Here is a 22262-nt window from a genome sequence, read left to right as displayed (position 1 = left end):
AAATAATTAACTGCATGCCTGTATATTTTGTTAGGTTGCTATGTTAGGAGAATTCCACCAGGAAAGGAGGTTAAGACAGCATTGATGGTTAGTATGCGAACACTCACTTTAAATTCAATGTTTTGATAGTTTGCATGAATCATGTGCACTCTTCCCTCTCTTTTCATCTTTTGCTTTCCCTTTTGTTGTACATGTCTGAAGTTCATACTGATTTTATTTTACTTATCAATATCATAGTAATTTTCATTTAGTGCTTTTATTTTTAAATCCATTTATTTTTCTGATGTAATATATCTATTGTATGCCCACACTTCATAGAACCCAGCTTAGCAATGTGCCATGACTAGTCAATGTTCTACTTCATACTGAAGGGGAGAAAGAAATAAATGATCTATGGATTGGTCACCAACATGCAAAATCGTGTGCTTTCTACATAACTGTTGTCGAGCAAAATAGTTACCACTTTAAGTACTAGAATTTTCATAAAAGAAAAGCTAATTTTCCGACATATAATAATAAACACTCATACTATGAAACACATTGATTACCCTAATATCAGAATGGATTCTCCTTCTTCTGACATGCACAGAAGTGTTGAAGGGTCTCGCATCTGTGGGTGTACAGTATGTATGCATATTAAGGCATGTATCATTGAAATGTCACTGTTATTATTTGTTAAGATATTTAAATATTGTAACATGATTTTGTTTATGGAAAATATTGTTAGTTTAGGTCAGGGCTGTCCAAAGCACTGCCCACAGGCCTCATGCAGCCCACCTGTGGGTTTTGATTTTCATGAGGTAAAAAATAAAATAACAATTTGAATGGAATGCATATTAGATATTTTAATTCTATCACTAATTGATAATCTCGATGTTGATAATTTTATTTGGTGTTTTTACATCACTATGTACCCACGTGTTTTTCAAATATTAGATGTGTCAAAGAAGCGTTTTTACACCGTTTTGTTCCAACGCGCATGCTCTGGGCGCTCATGGGGAATGTGTGCGTGCGATTAATGTGCAATTAGTGTTGTTCGTTTGCTCAGTTTTTGAGGTTGTGTCACTACTGCTCACCAAATTACTAGATACGCATTGTGATTGCGGCCCTCGGATTAACTAAGGTTGGATAGTAATTGTGGTTTAGGTAACTAAAAATGAAATAAAAGATGCATAAAAATATTGTTATGTTTATAAAATTATGTTAAAATAATATTTGACTGTAAAATGAATATAGCAGCAGTGCTTGTATTTTGGCTATTGGTAGCTGATTAGCGAGATTACTAAGCCTAAGTTCTTCATTAGAGGAACCAGTTTATCATTCACCAGCATGAAGAATTGGCAACTTGTACATACCTTTCTATGCCATTGGAGTTAAAATACCTGCAGACACTTTTTTTTATACTGAGTGCAATGAAATAATCATTAAGTGGAAAAGAAACTTTAATCTCACTGTCAACAAATGACACAGTCTGCCATTACTGAAATATTCGCTTTGCTGTTTTTACTGTCTGGATGTTGTGACATCATTTGTGCAGTTGCAATCGAGAGAATACAGCATATGCTCAGCTGTGATATGAAGAATGAACAACTGATGCACACAACAGGATGAGGAAGAGATTTTGAGATATGTAGAGAGAGAGCTGGTGACCATACCACCAGAGATTAGCTCTGCTAATGCATTCCTGGATGCTGACAATATCAAGGTTCTTTCTTAATATTCACTTTTTTAATATCATATTGCCATTAATGCCATCTGTTCATTCCCCTAATCTTTAATCTCAGTTTATCATATCTGCGGTCCCTAGTCTTTGGTCAAGTGTTTTAATTTTGACCCATCTCTCAGATCCAATAAGTTAAAATTGGTTTGATACAGCTAATTTAGTGTTTTGACTAATTTCTCTCTTATTCCATATAAATTTAGTCAGTTACCTTCCTACCACACCAGCTTTGTTGATTCTGTTGTCTATTTCCATATTTAATTTACTATCTCCACTGAAAATTGTGCGTAAATATCTGAAATATTTTCCTTGTTCTATAGTTCTCCATTCCAATGCAGTTGATATTTTCAATGCTTCTGCTATTTTCATTATCTTTGTCTTGTTATTGCAGACATTCATACCATATCTATTACAGCAGTTATCAATTTAGACAGGGAATCATGCAGACTTATAACAGATTTATTTAGAACTATAACATTGTCCGCATAAAGCCAAAGAGCTGACATTAACATCTCCAATTTTGATATCGAGGGGTGCTTAAGGGTCAAAGCTGTATAACTGAGAGAAGACCTCCACATAGCCTTTAAAGGAATGCGGAGAACCGACCAGGGCTTCTGACCTAATGTCCAATCCTCACCTTCTCGTAGTGCACCCTGTTGGGTATCTAATTGGATACTGAACGGACGAGGATGGGCTGGAAATTTGGGATTTAGCCGACCAAATTGTATTCTTATTGGTTAAACCAAAATATAGAATGATGGTACAACATGACAAAATTTCATGCCAGCTGGGGCGTCACCTGGTTAAACAAGGCCCCCGTTGTTTTTGCCAGGGAACCAGGGCGAACAGCGAAAAGTCAGCTACTGGAACAAATCTGAAAATAAACCCCAACTCAACATCACCAGAGTTAAAGATCGGTACTATCAACGTAAGAAGCCTGAATGGCAAAGAAATGGAGCTAGCTGAGGAATTAGATAAGTACCAGATCGACATAATAGGGGTGACTGAAACAAAAAAGACCAAAACTGGCGAGATCTTTCTGAGTAATAAATACAAAATGTTATATTCAGGCAATGACAAGGAAAAGAAGGAGTAGCCATAGTATTCAACATAAAATACGAGGCTAGTCTTCTTGAATGGCAGTCAGTCTCAAGTAGAGGAATGTGGGCAAATATGAGAATGGGGAACTGGACAATGAGACTTATTTGTGCCTATGGTCCCACAGAAGGTTCTACTAAGGTAGAAGTGGAGGAATTTTTTGAGGCTTTAGAAAAAGCAACTGACACAATGAAAAATGAAAAGTTGGTCCTTGTTGGGGATCTAAATAGCAGAGTAGGAAATGATTGTGAGACATACAGAAATATTTTGGGAAAATTTGGAGAAAAGAGCAAAGCTAATAATAATGGCAAATATCTGTTGGATTTCTGCTCAGGACATGGACTGGTTATTACTAACACCATGTTCCAACATAAAAATGTGCACAAATTCACATGGAGAGGCTAGGAATAAGAAAAGTCTCATTGACAATGTTATTGTTGATAGTGATGTTTTCTCCCTGGTGCAGGACACCAGAGTGTACAGAGGATTTGAAATTGGAAGTGATCACTATTTAGTCTTGAGCAGGATAAAATTGAATTCCATATTGAAAAGAATAACATGTAAGAAAGTTTTAAAGCGAATAAACGTTGAGCAGCTCTCAGATGTGAGCTGTAGACTAAAATACACAAAGATTATTGAAGAAAAAATGAAAGAGTTTGAGAACAGGAATCAAACCTTGGAGATTCAGTGGCAAACTCTGAAGAAAACATTGATTGATTCTGCAGAGAGGCATGTGGTGAGGTTGTCTGTAAGGATAAAAAAATCAGAACTCCCTGGTGGACACAGGAAGTTAAAGAGGCAGTGAAGGAAAAGAAGAAGAAAGCATACCAAAAGTTCCTGTCAAATAAGTCAGCTTGTGCTCTTAGAGAATATAGAGACAAATGCAAGAATGCTAAACACTGTGTAAAACTAGCTAAACAAAAGTCATGGGAAGACTTTGGCAAGAATATAGAAAATAAATATCAAGAAGGTGGCAAAATATTCTGGAGGTTGTTGAAGAAGCATAAGAATGGAGGAAAGAGTGCTATAAATGGAATTAGAGATGATAAAGGTGACATGAAAACAGGAGAAAAAGATATCCTTGAAGTATGGAGTAATTACTTTGAAAAACTGCTAAATGAAACAAGCAGTGATGACAGCACAGTGGTAAAAAACACCGACCAGGCATGCAGTCAGGAATACATTTCCATACTTGAAGTAGAAAAGCCATCAAAGGCTTGAAATGTGGAAAGGCAGAAGGAGTAGATGATATTCGACCAGAAATGCTGAAGTATGGTAGTATAAGAGTCTTACAGTGGCTGCACTGCATAGTTCAGAAAGCCTGGACAGTGGGACGAATTCCCAATGATTGGAGTAGAGCTCTCATAGTACCCATATATAAAAAGATTAATAAAACTGCATGTGAGAATTACAGAGGTATTTCCCTACTGAGTGTTCATGGCAAGATCTATGCAAGTATACTTGAGAAACGGTTGAAAAGAATTGTGGAAGAAAAGCTTGGTGAAGAACAAGCTGCATTCAGGCCAAATAGAGGCTGTCAGGATCAGATCTTCACTTTAATACAAATAGTCGAGAAAGCATGGGAATATAACAAAGATCTGTATTTAAGTTTTGTCGATCTGGAAAAGGCATATGTCAAGGTGCCAAGAGAGAAGCTATTCAATACGCTGCAGTTATATGGTGTCAATGGGGCATTATATCAAGCAATACTTAGTCTTTATTTGAGTTGTAAGTCAGCAGTTAGAATTGAAGGAAGTACAGGAAGATGGTTTAATGTTAAATCTGGTGTGAGACAAGTATGTACATTATCCCCTCTGTTATTCATTATTTATATGTATCACATTATGAAGGTGGTATTAAACATGATATCAAAATTTGAGATGTTAATGTCAGCTCTTTGCTTTATGCGGATGATGATATACTTCTAAATAAATCCGCTACAAGTCTGCAAGATTCTCTGACTAAATTGAATAGCTGTTGTAATAGATATGGTATGAAGGTCAGCAATAAAAAGACAAAGACAATGAAAATAGGCAGAATCATTGAAAATGTCAACTGTGTTGTGAATGGAGAACCTGTGGAACAAGTAAAACATTTCAGCTATTTAGGCACGATTTTTACTGAAGATGGTAAATTAAATATAGAAATAGACAACAGAATCAGCAAAGCTGGTATGGTGGGTAGTCAATTGAATAAATTCATATGGAATAAGAGAGAAATTAGTCGGAACACTAAATTAGCTGTATACAAGACAGTGTTCAAACCAGTTTTAACTTATGGGTCTGAGAGCTGGGTCAGAAGTAAAACACTTGACCAAAGACTAGAGACCACAGATATGAGAGTCCTGAGAAAGATTATAGGCATGAAGAGATGGCATCAATGGCAGTATCATATTAAAAACGTGGATATTAGGAAAGAACTTGACATTGTCAGCATCCAGGAATGCGTTAGCAGAGGTGATCTCAGGTGGTATGGTCACTTAAACAGAATGGGCGAGGAAAGATTAGCAAAACAAGTGTTCTCTGCCAGGTTGGCAGGAAAACGACCGAGAGGAAGACCAAGATATAGGTGGATTGATATGGTACAAAGTGCTTTAGATGATAGAAATATAAGATCTGATAATGTTGGAGTGTTGACAAGTAACAGACTGATTTGGAGGAAAATTGTAGATAGGAAATTAATGATGATGTAATTTTTTTCATGTAGTACTATCATATCCTGTACACCCCTTGAGGGTACGTGGCAGGAATTTGATGATGATGAATTTCGATATTAGGTTTAATACCACTTTCCTTCATAATGTGATCCATATAGATAATGAATAACAGAGGGGATAATGTACATCCTTGTCTAACACCGATTTAACATTGAACCATCTTCATGTACTTCTTCAATTCTAACTGCTGACTTAGAACTCAAATAAAGACTAAGTATTGCTTGATATAATGCCCCATTGACACCATATAACTGTAGCATATTGAATAGCTTCTCTCTTGGCACCTTGTCATATGCCTTTTCCAGATCTACAAAATTTAAATACAGATCTTTGTTAAATTCCCATGATTTCTCAACTGTTTGTCATCAATTGAAGATCTGATCCTGACAGCCTCTATTTGGCCTGAATCCAGCTTGTTCTTCAACAAGCTTTTCTTCCAAAGTCCTTCTCAACCATTTCTTAAGTACGAGGGTGGTCTGAAAATTTCTAGGCCTAACAATGAAAAATGAATTTATAATTCCAAAATTATTTTTATTTTTCAACATAATCTCCCTTAAGATTAATACGTTTATTTCAGCGATGCTCTAACACCATTATCCCATCCCTGTAGTGGTTCTCAGTAAGATCTGCAAAATTCCCCTCTACAGCTGCAATCACCTCTTGATTCGAAGAAAAATGCTGACCAGGAAGAGTTTTATTTTTGGGAAGAGATAGAAGTTAGAGGGAGCCAAATCTCGGTAATATGGTGGATGTTCCAACAATTCATAGTGCAGATCCCTTAATTTTCCTATTGCCAAAACACCTTTGTGGCAGGTGCATTGTCCTAATGAAAGATGATTTTTTCTTCTGCAAACTGGGTCTTTTCTTGAATTTTTTCATCTGTCTAGTTAAAAGATCGGAATAATATTTCCTGATTATTGTTTTACCCTTTTCAAGATAATTTATAAACAAAATACCTTTAGCATCCCAAAACACTGATGCTATGACCTTTCCGAATATGGAACCAAATTTGTATTCTTTGGTGCTTAACAACAGACTTCTGTCCACGATTTTGACTGCTCTTTGAATTCTAGCATGCAATGGTAAATCGAAGTCTCATCTATAGTAATAAATCGATGCACAAAATCAGTTTTTATTCTTGTTAAAATGCTCCAAGTACTGTTCAGATATTTTAATGTGAGTGCATTGTTGAGATACTGTGAGCAAGCGTGGCACAAAACTTGAGCAAAGCTTTTTCATTTTCAATACTTCATGCAAAATATATCCTACACATTCTTTTGAAATGCCAATAGTCTCAGCAATTTCATGCACTTTGTTGGTCATCCAATACTATATCGTGCACTTGATCATAATTTCTGGTTTTACACTTTTTTGGACGTCCTTCATGTGAATCATCTTCAAGGCTGGTACAGCCACGTTTATACTCGGCAGCCCATTTCTTAATTGTCGAAAATGAAGAAGAGTGCCCATAAACTTTTATGAACTTTGAATGAATTTCTTTTGCCGTTAAACCTTCTTTTACAAAGAAGTTTATAACCTCACAAAGGGTCACAGACACACTTTTGTTTCAGACAGCTGTATAAAACAAACTACTTGATAGAATGACTTGCAATTTCACATGGATGCTTATGATAGATGTACCGACTTAGAAAAAAAAATCTTGCTGATAGTGTTGCCATCTATGGTTGAGACCGAGAACTTTCCAGACCACCCTCGTATAATTGCACAAATCTTACTAGGATCACTCAGTAGAGAAATGCCTCTGTAATTCTCACATTCAGTTTTATTTCTCTTTTTATGTATGCATAGTATGAGAGTTCTACTCCAATCATCTGGAATTCGTCCCTCTGGCAACTCCTTCTGAACTATGCAGTGCAGCCAATGTATGACTTTTTTACCTCCATACTTGAGCATTTCTGGTCAAATATGATCTACTCCTGCTGCCTTTCCATTTCAGGCTTTTGATGACTTTTTCTACTTCAAGTTTGAATATGTATTCCTAACTGCATCCCTGTTGATCCTTTTTACGACTGTGCTATCACTGCTTGTTTCAATTAGCAATTTTTTGAAGTAATTACTGTATACTTCAAGGATATCTTTTTCTCCACTTTTCATTCACCCTTGTCATCTCTGATTCCTTTTACAGCTGTCTTTCTTCCATTTCTGAGCTCTTCAACAACCTCCAGAATATTTTGCCACCGTCTTGATATTTATTTTCTATGTTCTTACCAAAGTCTTCCCATGACTTTTGTTTAGCTAGTTTTACACAGTGTTTAGCTTTGTTACATTTGTCTCTGTATTGTCTAAGAGCACAAGCTGACTTATTTGCCAAGAACTTAGAACTTTTGATATGCTTTCTTCTTTTCCTTCACTGCCTCTTTAACTTCCTGTGTTCACCATAGAGTTCTGATTTTTTTATCCTTGCAGAAATCTCACTGCATGCCTCTCTGGCTGAATCAGTTTTCCTCAGGACTTGGCATTGAATCTCCAAGGTTTGGTTCCTGTTCTGAAATTCTTTCATTTTTTCTTGAATAATGTTTGTGTATTTTAGGTTACAGTTCATAGCTGAGAGCTATGAACTGTATTTCATCACTCAACTTTTATTCTCTTTAAAACTTTCTTATATGTTCTTCTTTTCAATATGAAATTCAGTTTTATTCTGCTGAAGACAAAATAGAATTTTGTCTTCAGCAGAATAAAAAAAAAAAATCACTACCAACAATAACATACTCAATGACTTTTCTTATTCCTTGTCACTTCTCTCCATGTGAATTTGTGCACATTTTTATGTTGTAACATGGTGTTAGAAATAACCAGTCCATGTCCTGAGTAGAAATCCAACAGGTATTTGCCATTATTATTATTAGCTTTGCACTTGCCTCCAAATTTTTGCAAAATATTTTTCCTGACAATCATCTCCTACTCTGCTATTTAGATCCCCAACAGGGACCAACTTTTCCTTTTTCACTGTGTCAGTTGCTTTATCTAAAGCCTCAAAAATTTCCTCAACTTCTATCCCACATCACTTTACTTGTTTTTTCCTGCCATTCAGGAAGATTAGCCTCATATTTAGTCTTGAATACTATGGCTACTCTTTCCTTTCCTCGATTGTCATTGCCTGAGTATAACGTTTTGTATTTATTGCTCAGAAAGATCTCGCCAGTTTTTGTCTTTTTTGTTTCAGTCACCCCTATTATGTCGATCTGGTACTTATCTAATTATTCAGCTAGCGCCGTTTCTTCATCATTCAGGCTTCTTATGCTGATAGTACTGCTCTTGAACTCTGGTGATGTTGAGTTGGGGTGTGTTTTAAGTTTTGTTCTAGTAGCTGACTTTTCGCTGTTTGCCCTTGTTCCCTGGCAAAAACAATTTGGGCTTTGTTTAACTGGGCGACGCTCCAGCTGGCATGAAATTCTGTCATGTTCTATCATCATTTATATTTTGGTTGAAGCCAATAAGAATACAATTTGGTTAGCTAAATTCAAAATTGCCAGCTCATCCTCGTTTGTTCAGTATCCAGGTAGATACCTAACAGGGTGCACCAGGAGAAGGTGAGGACTGGACATTAGGTCAAATGCCCTGGTAGGTTCTCCGCAGTACTTTAAACGTTATGTGGAGGTGTCCTTTCAGCTATACAGCTTTGACCCCTTACGTACTCCTGTGCAGATATCTTGTATTTAAATTCCAGAAGACTAAAGTTTTGAATGTGTGGATGAGTGGAAATGTTATATAATTTGATAATTTTATTTTATATATGATGTGTTTACACACATACGTTGTTAATAAAACACACACACACACACAGACATTTGTCACTGCTTGGAAATTTAGTTTTGATGTTTGTGGCAATATATAGGCCTGGGGCAAAAACCTGTAAAACGTGTAAGGGGAATATATGTAAAACTCTAGTGGAAATATATATACAGGGTGTTCGGGATAAATTTGACAGTTTCGTAAGGAAAAAGAAAATCTTCTTTGTATCTATTAAATTTAATGAATTGACAAAAAACATTACAGGCAGAGTTAATTACAATACTATCAACAAGATTTACTCAAAATAACCACCATTAGCATCGATCACAGCTTGTATTCTGCTTCGGAACCTCGAACAAGCTGATGCTACAGTCTCCCTGGGAAGGGCCGCAAAAACTGTTTTAATTTTATCCATTAACTGGGCTTTTGTATTACTGGAAGTGCGATTGGTGTCTTTTTCAACTGCGCCCCATACAAAATAATCCATGGGGTTAAGGTCTGGGGAGTTTGGAGGCCAAACATTTGGACTGGTGAAGTCGTAGAAATTTTCAGACAACCATTTTTGACTTTTCCCAGAGGTGTGGCAAGGGGCCGAATCCTGCTGCCATACATACGGCCTACCATTGGCTACCCTTGTTATCCAGGGCTTGACTACAGTTAGCAACTCCACGAACAAAGCCCGAATTCCAATGCCAGGGTTCTTCAACACCTGTTCCTTCAGATTTGCGAGGAATTCTGCTGTACGAACGCAATCAGATCGTCTGCTAGGGATCTTTCTTCTTGCTACATCCTCGTAGTCACCATTGCAAGTCTCTAGTTCATGCCTGATTGTTTTTACTGTATTCAGGGAGCATTGGGCAGCAGTCGTAATATCCTTATTTTGATGGCGGGCACGAATCATCATGATACAAGTTATTCTCTTCCATGATTCAGGTGGGTTCCAGCTATCCATCCTTTCTGACATCTTGTATATGAATGAAGAAGGGTCCAAACTTTTAAATGAAGAGAAGTGTGTGTTAATACATGTAACTTACGGAAAAATATAATTAATTATAAATATGTCAAATTTATCCCGAACACCCTGTATATACGTTAAAGATACCAATCTATTTTAAACCTGGTTTTAATCCATTTCCCAAGTAAGCAAACAGACAAGTAAGTCAAGTTTGCGCCTGCAAGTAGTGCAAGTCTCAGGTAACTCATGGTAAAGGTGGAATAAGCTCTGATCACTGTTCTTATTATTTACCCTTAATGCAAAGCACATCTCCTTGGGAGATGTATGATGCTATGCATTAAATGCACTACTTGCAGGCACAAACTTGACTTACTTGTCTGTTTGCTTACTTGGGAAATGGATTAAAACCAGGTTTAAAATAGCTTGGTATCTTTAACATATATTATACCCAAGGTAAAAAACTTTCTACACACACACACACACACACACATATATATATATAACCTAGAGAAAAGAACGTAGAGAATATCAACACATTACCAGAGACCTCCAGAGAATCCAAGACTCATTGAGGGAAGCCACATATTATCACTCATACCAGCTGTGATAATTTTTCTTGAAATTCATTCACACTACCTGCACTCACTACCTCCAAAGGTAAGCCATTCCAAAGCATGCACCACTTTATGAGAGAAAAATATAGCTCCTACCTATTTCTTGACTGCATCACCCTAGAGTTCCATGGATACATCTCCCCACTCCATAAAATCAAAAATTCCATCAAAAAATTTCATCCTGGTATCCTATATACCTTTTCTGAAGTTTATAGGTTTCTATCAAATCATTCCTCTTTCTCCTGTTTGCTGATGTCTGCAGCCTTCAAATTATCAGTCTGTTCTTATAATCTGACATTGCACAGTCCCAATATCATCTTTAATAATCTCCTTTGCATCCTCTCCACTCTATCATTTCAGAAACCAGGAGATCAGATCTGGTAAGTAATCCCCGTGAGGTAGTACCAAGGCAAAATTGACCTCCTTGTCCTGAATTAGTCTGCAACACTACCCTACCATATATTTGATCTTGTTTGACTCCACTTCACACCAGATATCTTCAAACTTACTGCTGCATAGAAAGTTGTTAACAATTTTGGAATCATTGCTTTCTGCCCTGACTGGACTCAGATCATCTGATATCATTAGAAGTATACCCTCCCCCCTTCTTCTTTACTGTGTTATCTATCCTTCCTAAAAATGCTTTATCCTTTACACTCATTACAAGTTAGTACATCTCCTGTGAGAACTAGGTCTCACTAATGCTTACAAACTGAGCAACAATTTATTCATCAAGATAAGAAAAACAACCCCTTTATTATTATTATTATTATTGTTCGGGCAACTCCAAGGAGTCGACAGACTCATCGAGGGAGGCCCTAACATCATATCAAGAACAACTATTTGACATTGACACAGTATCTATCATACCTTGCCTTGAATTCATTCACGGTCGTAGCACCCACAGCAGACTCTGGAAGCTTATTCCACTCATTCACCACTCTCCAAGTAAAAAACCTAGCTCTAACACCCTTGTCAACCACGCTCTTGCCCAGCTTCCATGCATGGCCCCTAGTACTCCCACCACCAGTCATATTTTCAAAAATATCTTCTGGATCAATCTTATAGAAACCCTTCAGTAATTTGAATGTCCCAATCATATCACCCCTCCTTTGCATATCGTCCAATCTCTGCAACCCACAAATCTTCAACCTATTCTCATAAGGTTCATTCCATAGACCTGCTATCATCTTGGTTACTCGTCTCTGGATCCTCTCCACTTCCTCCCCATCACGAAGAAACCCTGGTGCCCATAGCTGGGCACAGAAGTCCAGATGGGGTCTTATCAAGGCTCGATACAGAGGAACAACAACTTGTTTGTCTCTGCATGTTAAAGCATTTTTCAGAATCCAAGTGATTTGATGAGCTGATTTAGTCACTTTTGCAATGTACCACCTAAACTTCAATTCCCTATCCACCAACACTCCCAAATCCCTGGTCTCATCAATCTCTTGGAGTACGGTTCCACCAATGCAATATACTGCTGCTATTCTTTTCACCCCAAAGTGCATAACCTTACACTTTGCGACATTAAATTGACATCCATTTTTCCTAGCCCAGTCCTCCAAACTATCCAAATCATCCTGTAACATTTTGACATCCTGTGCACTCTCAATTGCACTACCCAACATTGCATCATCAGCAAACAAGTGAACACTTCCTCTCAAATCCTTTCCTATATCATTGATGAACAAATTGAAAAGCAGTGGTTCAAGAACAGAGCCCTGCAGCACACCACTAGTCACAAGCCGTCTTTTAGACTCCACTCCTGCATAAACCACTCTCTGGTATCTCTCCTTCAACCACCCTCCTATCCATCTCACCAACCCTATATCTATCCCCATCTGCTCCAGTTTACTGATTAGGGTTCCATGTGGTATCCTGTCAAAGGGCTTGGCAAGGTCCAGTAGTATCACTGTAAACCCCTATCCAATTCAGCTGTCACTGTGTTATAGAACGTGAGCAAGTTACTGAGGCATGATCTACCCTTCACAAAACCATGTTGTCCCCCATACAATATCCCATTTTCATCTATCCAATCCTGTATTCTTTTCTTGACTAATTTCTCTAAGACCTTGACAATGATTCCTGATATGCTAATCGGTCGGTAATTTACAACAGCAGTCTTGGAATCACCTTTATGCAGTGGAACTATTTTCCCCTCTTTCCACCCCCTCGGGACTAACCCAATTTAAGACTCAAATTAAACTAAATGGTCAAGGATGCTGACAATTCTTTAGCTGCTTCTTGTATGACACGAGCTGGTATACCATCCAATCCCATGGATGTATTGGCATTGAGGTTATGCAATAGACTACTCACCTCCACCTCATTCACCACAATTCCCGTATAATCTACTGGTTTATTCGTTTCTGCATTGTCACCACCTGGATGATATATACTTGCAAAGTGCTCACTCAGTAACTCAACTATATCAACTGATTCAGTTACCTCCCTACCATCGGCATTCTTTAAAATCATTCTGCCATGTACATTTTCCCTTTTACTTGCTACATATCTAAAATACTGTTTAGGATTCTCTTTAGCCTGCATGGCCAATGTTCTTTCGTAATCCTTTTTTGCTTTTCTTACCACACTCGTTACGCTTCTGGCCTGTGCTTTATACCGTTCATGTGCCTGGTGGTCACCTTTCTCCTTAAATTCCCTCCATAGTTGTTTCTTTTTTTGCAGCTCAAGCTTAATGGTGTTATTCATCCATTTAACCCCTACTTGATTTATTATTCGGACTCTAGGTATACAGTCAGCCATTGCTTCATGCAAACACTTCTTAACTGCCTCCCATGCACTATCAACTTCTAGTCCTTGCAGTTGTACATGCCATGACACTGAACCAATCAAACTCCTAAGCTTGTCATACTTTCCAGCCGGATAATTCCACATGTACCTTGTCTTAATTGAAAATTCCACACCTTTAGCCACCTCCCAAGTCAAGACCCTATGATCACTCTCACCAGTTGGTGGCAATGTGGTCATATTTGTTACAGCCAAATCCTCAGATGTAATTACTAGGTCAAGCACTCTCTGACCCCTAGTATTTTCCATTACATGCTGTCGCAGATAGTTATCCCTTAATAACCGCATAAAATCCAATTCCTTCCTCCCGTGTGTCCTCTCCTCACTCCAATCAATGCGACCATTGTTGAAATCTCCCATAATAATTACCCTCCTTCCACTCATTTCTTCTATTTGCTTGTGCATACTGTCACCACCATCTTTTCCATCACATGGTCTGTAGCAGCACCCAATTGTATATTTAGTTCTGCTAGCCACAATCTCACACCAAATGGCCTCAAATGTGCTCTTTTCTCTATCCTGCAATTCAACTACTATTCTCCTTGGCTGTAGCTCATCAGCTATCATCAACAATACTCCTCCTCACATTTTATTCTCCCGGTCATTCCTGAACACACTATACCCATCACATTCAATCCCACTAGTTATATCATCTACAGTCAGCCATGATGCACTAATACCAATAACCTGTGGTCTGGAAGTGCCAACCATGGCCAAAAACTCTTCCTTCTTGTTCCTAATACTCCTAGCATTAGATTATTATATTATATTATATTCATTCATACATTCAACTGCCTCCCTAAGTACTGTATATCTACCACCCCCCCCCTTAATAAATCTAGTTTCCCTGAATTTGCACATCCACTACATTCAGCAACACTTTCTCAAGTCTCCTTACACCGTAACCATTCAAATGCAAGCCATCAATCTTATATAAATCCTTTCGCCCATCGAACTCACTCCACACATCCACAAATTCCATACCACTCGTTATACATAACCCACGTATAAAGGTCATTCGCAATTATGGCCCTCCTTTTAAACATTTCACTGTCATACCGTGGCAAAAGACTAATCATCTAACTCTCTCACTCTTTTCTTTTGCTACCTCAAACAATTCATTCAGGTCTTCTATCATTTCCATTTTATCTCCTTTCAAATCATTCGTACCTGCCACAACAATCATTTCTTTCACCCTTTCCTTTTGCTCTCTAATAGACTCAATTACATCCTTTATGGTCGCACCAGGTTGGTACGATTTTGTCAAATCCTCCTGCTAACATACCTTGTACTAACGAGTCTCCATACAGCACTCTATCCCTCATTTTGTTCATGTTCCCACTCATACGCCTATTTTTCCTGTCATACTTTTTATTATTGGCTGGTTCATTCAGTCGACTTTGGCTCATACGCTATAGCTGCTGTTTTGCCCTTTTTATCGCACCATTCAACAACGCGATCTCACTCATTGCATCTATCTCATCTTTTTTATTCTCTGTAAAATCATTAATACTATCATTCACACTTTCTACATTCACACTCACAATTCTCTGGTACAACCTCGCGGTTTCTTGTCATATCCCTATTTTCTTCATTCTGAAGTTTGACAAAAATATCACACTCATGATCCGAAATACACTTCAATTCCTCGTTCTCGCTACATTTTCTACACAGATTCACTCCTTTATTATCATCTAACCACACTCTGACCGCACTTTGCAAAGCGTACATTTTGCAGAGAGTACACTGAATCATCTCCTTTACATTACCGTTCTTGAAAGAAGATGGCGAACCATCATTACTGGCTGCCATTTTCCTTCGTACTGGAGCCATACTAGTAACATATTTTATCAAATTATAAATTATAAACACCAAAAACACACAAACAGACGCACTAACAAAGCAAGGCAAACAAAACTATGCATTAAAGTAAATTAATTAATGATAACTGAAAATAACGCTAATCTTATCAGGAGCTTTCACGAACACTACACACTACGAATCCCTCTAGCGGCGACTTTGTTCTTGATACTCCTGGTATTTATGTACATTAATAATATGTTATTCCCCACTGTACTCAGCATAATCCAGTTGAACAAGGTGCAGAACTATTAATATTAATGCTTCATTTATGCAGATATCCTTGCACATAATATGTTAGAACCAAATGAGCATGCAATCATTCATCTTAATTATCTCTATGATGTTTTTACCCCAGTTTATCTGGGGTTTCTCATCCCACAAGCAGGCAAACCGGCCCTGTGAACACGCACGGATACAGTCAGGAATACTTAAGACGATCCCTCTAACCATAGGTCTGAACTGTCAGCTATGCCGGTCCTCAGCCCAGATAAAAATAGGGAGGAATTGAGGTGGTTTCTGTACCTCCCCATAAAAGGAGCTCACGGCTGTTGAATCATCATACGAAATGAATCAATCTCCATGATTATGAACATTTTTATCCACACAGTTCAATTACTTAGTTGTTCTTTTGTATAGATTCTTGTCATTCCTCCCATCATGATCTAGTTTCTCTGACTCTGTATTGGGTTTCATAGCAACACCTAAATTCTAGACTTCTGATACCAGATGCATTCAATTGCAGGTTGCAGCTCTTATATAAATCATCATCAGTTACTTGATATCTCCGCAATGGTATGCAGGCTACTATGATAGCACTACATAATTAAGTTTTAACTAATATTTTGGTCTTCTGAGACACTTCTGAGTGAATCCATCTGGTTAGATCTAGGTCTTCCTCGTGGTCTTTTAATTGGCATCAAACACCTGTTTGCTTAACTATACCAATTTGTTTAACTATAGTTAAAAGCTCCTATAGTTAATGCCTTTCTATGTTCATTGAGCTAATTTGTTATTGTATTCCACCTACATCTTCATCTGCACCCTTTGCACAAAATACAGTATCACTTACATTCTATTCCAATAATATCTCATTCATGGCGAACTATTTATTATAGTTTTTGGCTAATTCCAATGATCATTGCTAAAAACTTCTCACCTTATCCCTGATGCTTTTGACATTATTATACATGAATTTCAGCATACCTTTGTCCCTACAGATTCCATTTATCTTCTAATGATAATTCTCACTCTGATTTGTGTCCTGAGAAATGTAATTCATTCCTTGATCATTCCCATTTTCACACTCATTCACTTCTTGGGTGCCTGCACAGATCCCCACTTCTTTCCACTCTAGCAATCTAATTTCCCCTGATTCTATACATTTTCTCACTGATCATCACTTTCTCTACACACCTCTAAATCCATGTACTGACTAAAACATTTTCTGTTTCACAGGAGAACTCTGATGTTGCCTATCTCTGCACAAATATTATTATTACCCAAGACCCCATGGAGTCAAAAACTCATCTGGGAGGTCCTTTTATCATACACACACAGCTCATCATGCCGTGCTTTAAACACACTCAAATTCTCTGCAGACACCACACTCTCAAACAAGGCATTCCAATCATTCACAACTCTGCATGAAAAAAACCTTCTTCTCACTCCCCTACTCACACCCTTCATTTTAGAAATCATGGACTTTACAACTGTGTTATAAATAACTCTTTTAATTCCCCAACGTTTTGATCTTCATATTAAGATCATCATCTGGAGTATATATAAAGACAAGCTGAGTTACATTACACACAGTAAGCTAAAGAAGCAATGATTTAATCACTAGTTATTCTACTGGCATGACCTCTAGTGAAAAAAAAAAGAAAGAGTTATTCATAACATGGTTGTAAAGTCCATAAATTCTAAAAATGAATGCTGATCAACGTGCAACACTAAAAGAAAGGACTACTTACGCCCTCTTTATACAGTTTCCAGGGATGATCTCTGGTTCTCCCCTGATCTTCCACTGTTTTCTGTAGAACCTCTCCAACATTGATCCTATAACAACCCCTTACTAACTTATAGGTCTCTATCATATCTCTCCTCTTCCTCCTGACCACCACCACCACCACACTTTGCAAATTGCATCTTCTCAATCTTTTCTCATATTCGACACTCCAGAGGTTAGAAACTACCTTAGCCAGTGATTCCTGGACCCTTTCCAACATCTCTTCATCCTTCTGAAAACTAGGTGACCAAATCTGGGCAAAATAGTCCATGTGTGGCCTAATCAAAGCCTTATACAATGGAACAAGAATCTCTCTACGTCTAGAAGTTAGTGTCCTCCACATCATTCCCAGAAGCTTTTGTGTTGTCTTCACAATTTTGGCAATGTGTCCCCCTAACTTTCAGATCCTTATCCACTATCACCCCCAGATCTCTTATTTCCTCCACCTCCAACAATAATATCCTCACCAAGCATAAATTCTGCATTCCATCTTTGTTTCCCAAATTTTAAAACCTTATATTTTGCAACATTGAATTCGCATCCCCATTCCCGTGCCCAATCACTCAGTTTATTCAAGTCTTTTTGAAAGACCACATCTTCTCTACTCTTTATGGTTCGTCCCAACTTTGCATCATCTGCAAACAACTGAATATCTCTATCCAGATCTTCACCAATATCATTAATATAAAAGTTAAACAGTAATGGCCATAAAACAGATCCCTGAGGCACGCCACTAGTGACTTTACTTTTCCCGGATATTGCTCTCCCATACACAACTTGATGATACCTATCAGATAGCTGGTCTCCATTTCAATGCACTAATCTAATATCCAACCCCATCCTCTCTAGTTTGACTATCAACTTATCATGCGGTAATCTATCAAAAGCCTTTGCGAAATCTAAGTATATTACTGTGTATCCTTCTCCTCTGTCCAAGGAAGCAGTCACCTTATTGTAATAAGTAAGTAGATTACTAAAACATGACCTCCCTTTAGCAAATCCATGCTGTCCATCAAAGATTATACCATTGTTGTCAACCCAACTCTGGATCCTAGTTCTCACAAGCTTCTCCAACAACTTAACCACAACACCTGAAACACAGATTAGGCCTGTAGTTTGATGCTTGAGTTCTATCACCTCCTTTATGAAGTGGCACAATCTTGCCCTCCTTCCACTCCTTAGGAACTTGACCCAGTGCAAGACTTGTATTAAAAAAATATGTCAAGGCAGGCGTCAACTCCCTGGCACATTCTTTTAGAATACGTGGTGATATATTATCAAGTCCCACAGCCTTATTAACATCTAGTTTGCTCAACTCCCAATACACCTCTTGCTCACTTACAGTCAGTCTCTCTTCCCCATCATCAACTGCTCCCATTCTTTCCATGAAGTCACATTCACAAGATTGAAAGACCTTTACGAACTGCTCATTAAGTATCTCTGCCACACCTTCTGCAACAGCTGTCTTTATACCATTTTCTCCAATCAATGTCATCCTTCCATAATTGTTCTTTCTTTTGCTGGCTACATATTGAAAGAACTCCTTAGGATTCTTTTTGGCTTCATTAGCTAACTGCTGTTCATACCTCACTTTTTGCTACCCTTAACAACCAAGTCACCCACCTTGCCTGGTCTTTGTAATCCTCATGGAATTGGTTATTTACACTTCTCTTATGCTGCTTCCATAATGCCCTTTTTCTCTGTATTACATGCTTAAACTCTTTATTCATCCATTTCACACCTACCTTATTTAACCTTCTCACCCTTGGAATACATTTTAGACATTGCATCTACTAGATAGTTGTTGAAAATCCTCCAAGCTGCATTGATCTCATTCCATGCTACACCTGCAAGTGGTCTCCTGAACTCTTCATAATCACCCCCCACCCCTTGTAGTTCCACATATACCCTTTTCTCACAGAGGTCCTCACACTGCTGGCAACCACCCAGGTAATCACCTGATGGTCACTCTTACCAATTGGTGGGTGATTTGACACCTCATTTATAATTACATCCTGCGATGCAATGACCAAATCCAAGACCTTCAATCCTCGCTTGCTTTCTGTTACATACTGTCTGAGGTAGTTATCCCTCAAAAACTCAAGAAACTCATTTTCTTTACTTCCAGTTGCTATCTCATCATTCCAGTCTATATTGCCATAATAAAAATTTCCCATAATGATCACTCTTTTCTTATTTGCTTGGCTTTGATTATACATTTCATTATCGCTACCATCCACATTACCTGGTCTATAACAACATCCAACCAAGTATTTCATTCCATTCACCCCTATCTCCACCGCCATACTGCCTCAAAACTACTGACGCTATTTCCCCCTTGCATCTGTACTTTGTATGGACATGACTCTTTCTTTATCATCAATAGCACTCCCCCTGCCTTTTTACCCCTTCTATCCTCACGAAACACATCATGCCCTTCCATCTCTATTCCTGTCAGAATGTCATCCTTATCTAACCATGTCTTACTTATTCCAACAATTTTTGGGTGAACAGACTCAATTAGTGCAACCATTTCATCTGCCTTGTTTCTTACACTTCTGGCATTTGTATACAAACACAACAGCTTATTCCTGGATCTACAGCTAGTTCCACTGATACCATGCATTCGATATGATCTCTCCATGCTCAACTGAGGCCACCTTCTTCATTTTAGAACCTTTTTCAATTCCAACTGTTTCCTCTTGATTCCAGGTCATCCCATTCCTTTCCTGTGTACACATGCTTTTACATCCTCTTGGAGCATCCACCTTTAACACGCTGTGTACCCTTGTCCACCCTGAGCCTCTCTGTTTCCATGTTTCTCTTGCACACCCATTCTCTCATTTTCCATACTCACGCCACTCACTTCCTCATTCATAACCACCTCTTCAATCTCTCCTGTCTTGCTCTCCTGCTCTTCCACATCACTTCCCACTTGATCTGATTCATTCTCTATATTCACTTCTATACCTTCCAGCAGCAGTCTCTCTCTCCAAGTGACTCACACATAACCACTCAAATGCAGTCCATCTCTCTTATATAGTTCACTTCTTCTTTCAAACTCATTCCACACATTAACAAACTGTACTTCTTTCTCCTCACACATTTCAGCTAACATATCATTCATAATCCTTGCTTTCTACCTCATCTCACCACTGTCATACCTAGGCAACACTACCTAACGCTTACTACCCTTCCTGTCACATTGTTTTCTTTTATCTGTCTAAGCAGCCTCTTGATATCCATTCTGACATGCTCTTTGTCCTCTGTCAAGTCATTTGTACCTATTAAAACCATCAACTCCTTTGCTTGCTCCCTCCTCATATCCAATGCCTCAATCACTCTACTCATTTTATCACCTGGAAAACATACCTTGTGCAACCTGTCATCCAGCACACTTTTAATAATAGAGTTGCCATACGTCACTCGCTCATCTTTTGTTACCTCTTTCGTACCAACATGATTTGTTTGAATCGTTTTCACCTGATTCTTAATTTCATTCCGTATCCATTTCATCCCTTGTCTCATCCTACCCAACTGAACTTTCGAATCTTGCATCACATTCTCTCTGTTCATTCAGTCTTTCTAATTTTCGAACTCTCGACCCCTGCTTCACACTTTCACTCTCATTCATCCTTTTGAGTTTCCGTGCTTTCGGTCCATGTGTCCAACTTTTGCTATCATTCATTCATTCTTTAGATTTTTCTAACTTTCGAACCTTGCATCATACTATATCTGGTTTCATTCGTCCTCTCAATTTCATTGCCTCCTGCCACATTCCCATCACTTTCACACTTTTTACCATCCATTACAGTTTTCAAATCACTCGTTTTCTTTTTCAATGATTTTTTAACAATTTTTTTGCCTTTCTTTCACGCTATCCTTCTCTTTCGAACAAGCACTCATTCTTCCCACAAAATTCTCGCTACTAACATTCTGTCATCGAATTCATATTAGCACTCATCAAATCCTCATTTAGCTCACACTTTTGCACACACTCTCCTTCCATCCATCCTAAATATCCACAAATCATCTATATAATCAAATGAGTACATGTAGCACACCTCAAAATGACTGAAGTCTAAGTTAGTCCTGCAAAGCCACCACCATCTTTCCTTTGCCGGTTACTACTGTAAGGTCTAATAACGAATTTGTAATTAAGTTTAAACAAAATATCCCATACACTAATAATACTAGTAGTGCAGAACTTTTTTAGCAGCTCTTACTCAAACAAACCCTCATATACAATTAATTATTTCAAGAATAACTTATCTGAATCCAGAGCTCATCTTACACACTACTGCTATGCTTGCCTCACGAAAATTTTGCTAAATCCAGACATTTGGATATTATTGTGTTATAATTATAAAGAATAACTCACCTTTATTTATTATTTTTTTTCACTGAGCAAATAGCGCAGTTAAAGTGTTTTTTTTTCTTCTTCCCAGGGGCTAGCATTAATCGTGCCTTCTTTCATTATAATGGGTATTTCAAGAAGCACTAAGGTATTATATGCAGGACTTGCTTTATATTCCTTTGGTAAGTCTGTGGCTTCATCTAATATTTGTTTTATGCTCTATTTATTTGAAACTAGGGTGACTTTTTGAATATTTTATTGTAATATTATTATTACATCTCCAGGGAGTCCAAAGACTCATCAAGGGAGGGCACCTACTCTACAACTCATCACCAATTACAACTAACCACAACTACACCAAAGCTGT

At 37.9% G+C, this 22262-nt stretch overlaps 1 protein-coding gene across 1 annotated transcript in view; it reads left to right on the top strand.

Annotated features, from left to right (window-relative positions):
• The window catches only part of rtet (major facilitator superfamily domain-containing protein rtet), a 116636-nt gene that overhangs the window by 55196 nt on the left and 39178 nt on the right, over positions 1–22262 (top strand). The window contains exons 6-7 of the mRNA XM_090399720.1: positions 35–87; positions 21987–22077. Coding sequence (XP_090255846.1) covers positions 35–87; positions 21987–22077 — 144 coding nt within the window. The remainder of the gene's footprint in view (positions 1–34; positions 88–21986; positions 22078–22262) is intronic.

The sequence above is a fragment of the Typopeltis vanoorti genome, chromosome 1 (genome assembly GCF_054136105.1).
Source record: "Typopeltis vanoorti isolate ZY-2024b chromosome 1, IOZ_Tvanoo_1.0, whole genome shotgun sequence".
Classification (NCBI taxonomy): domain Eukaryota; kingdom Metazoa; phylum Arthropoda; class Arachnida; order Uropygi; family Thelyphonidae; genus Typopeltis; species Typopeltis vanoorti.
Note: the sequence above shows the minus strand (reverse complement) of the source record. Positions and strands in the feature narration are given on the sequence as shown.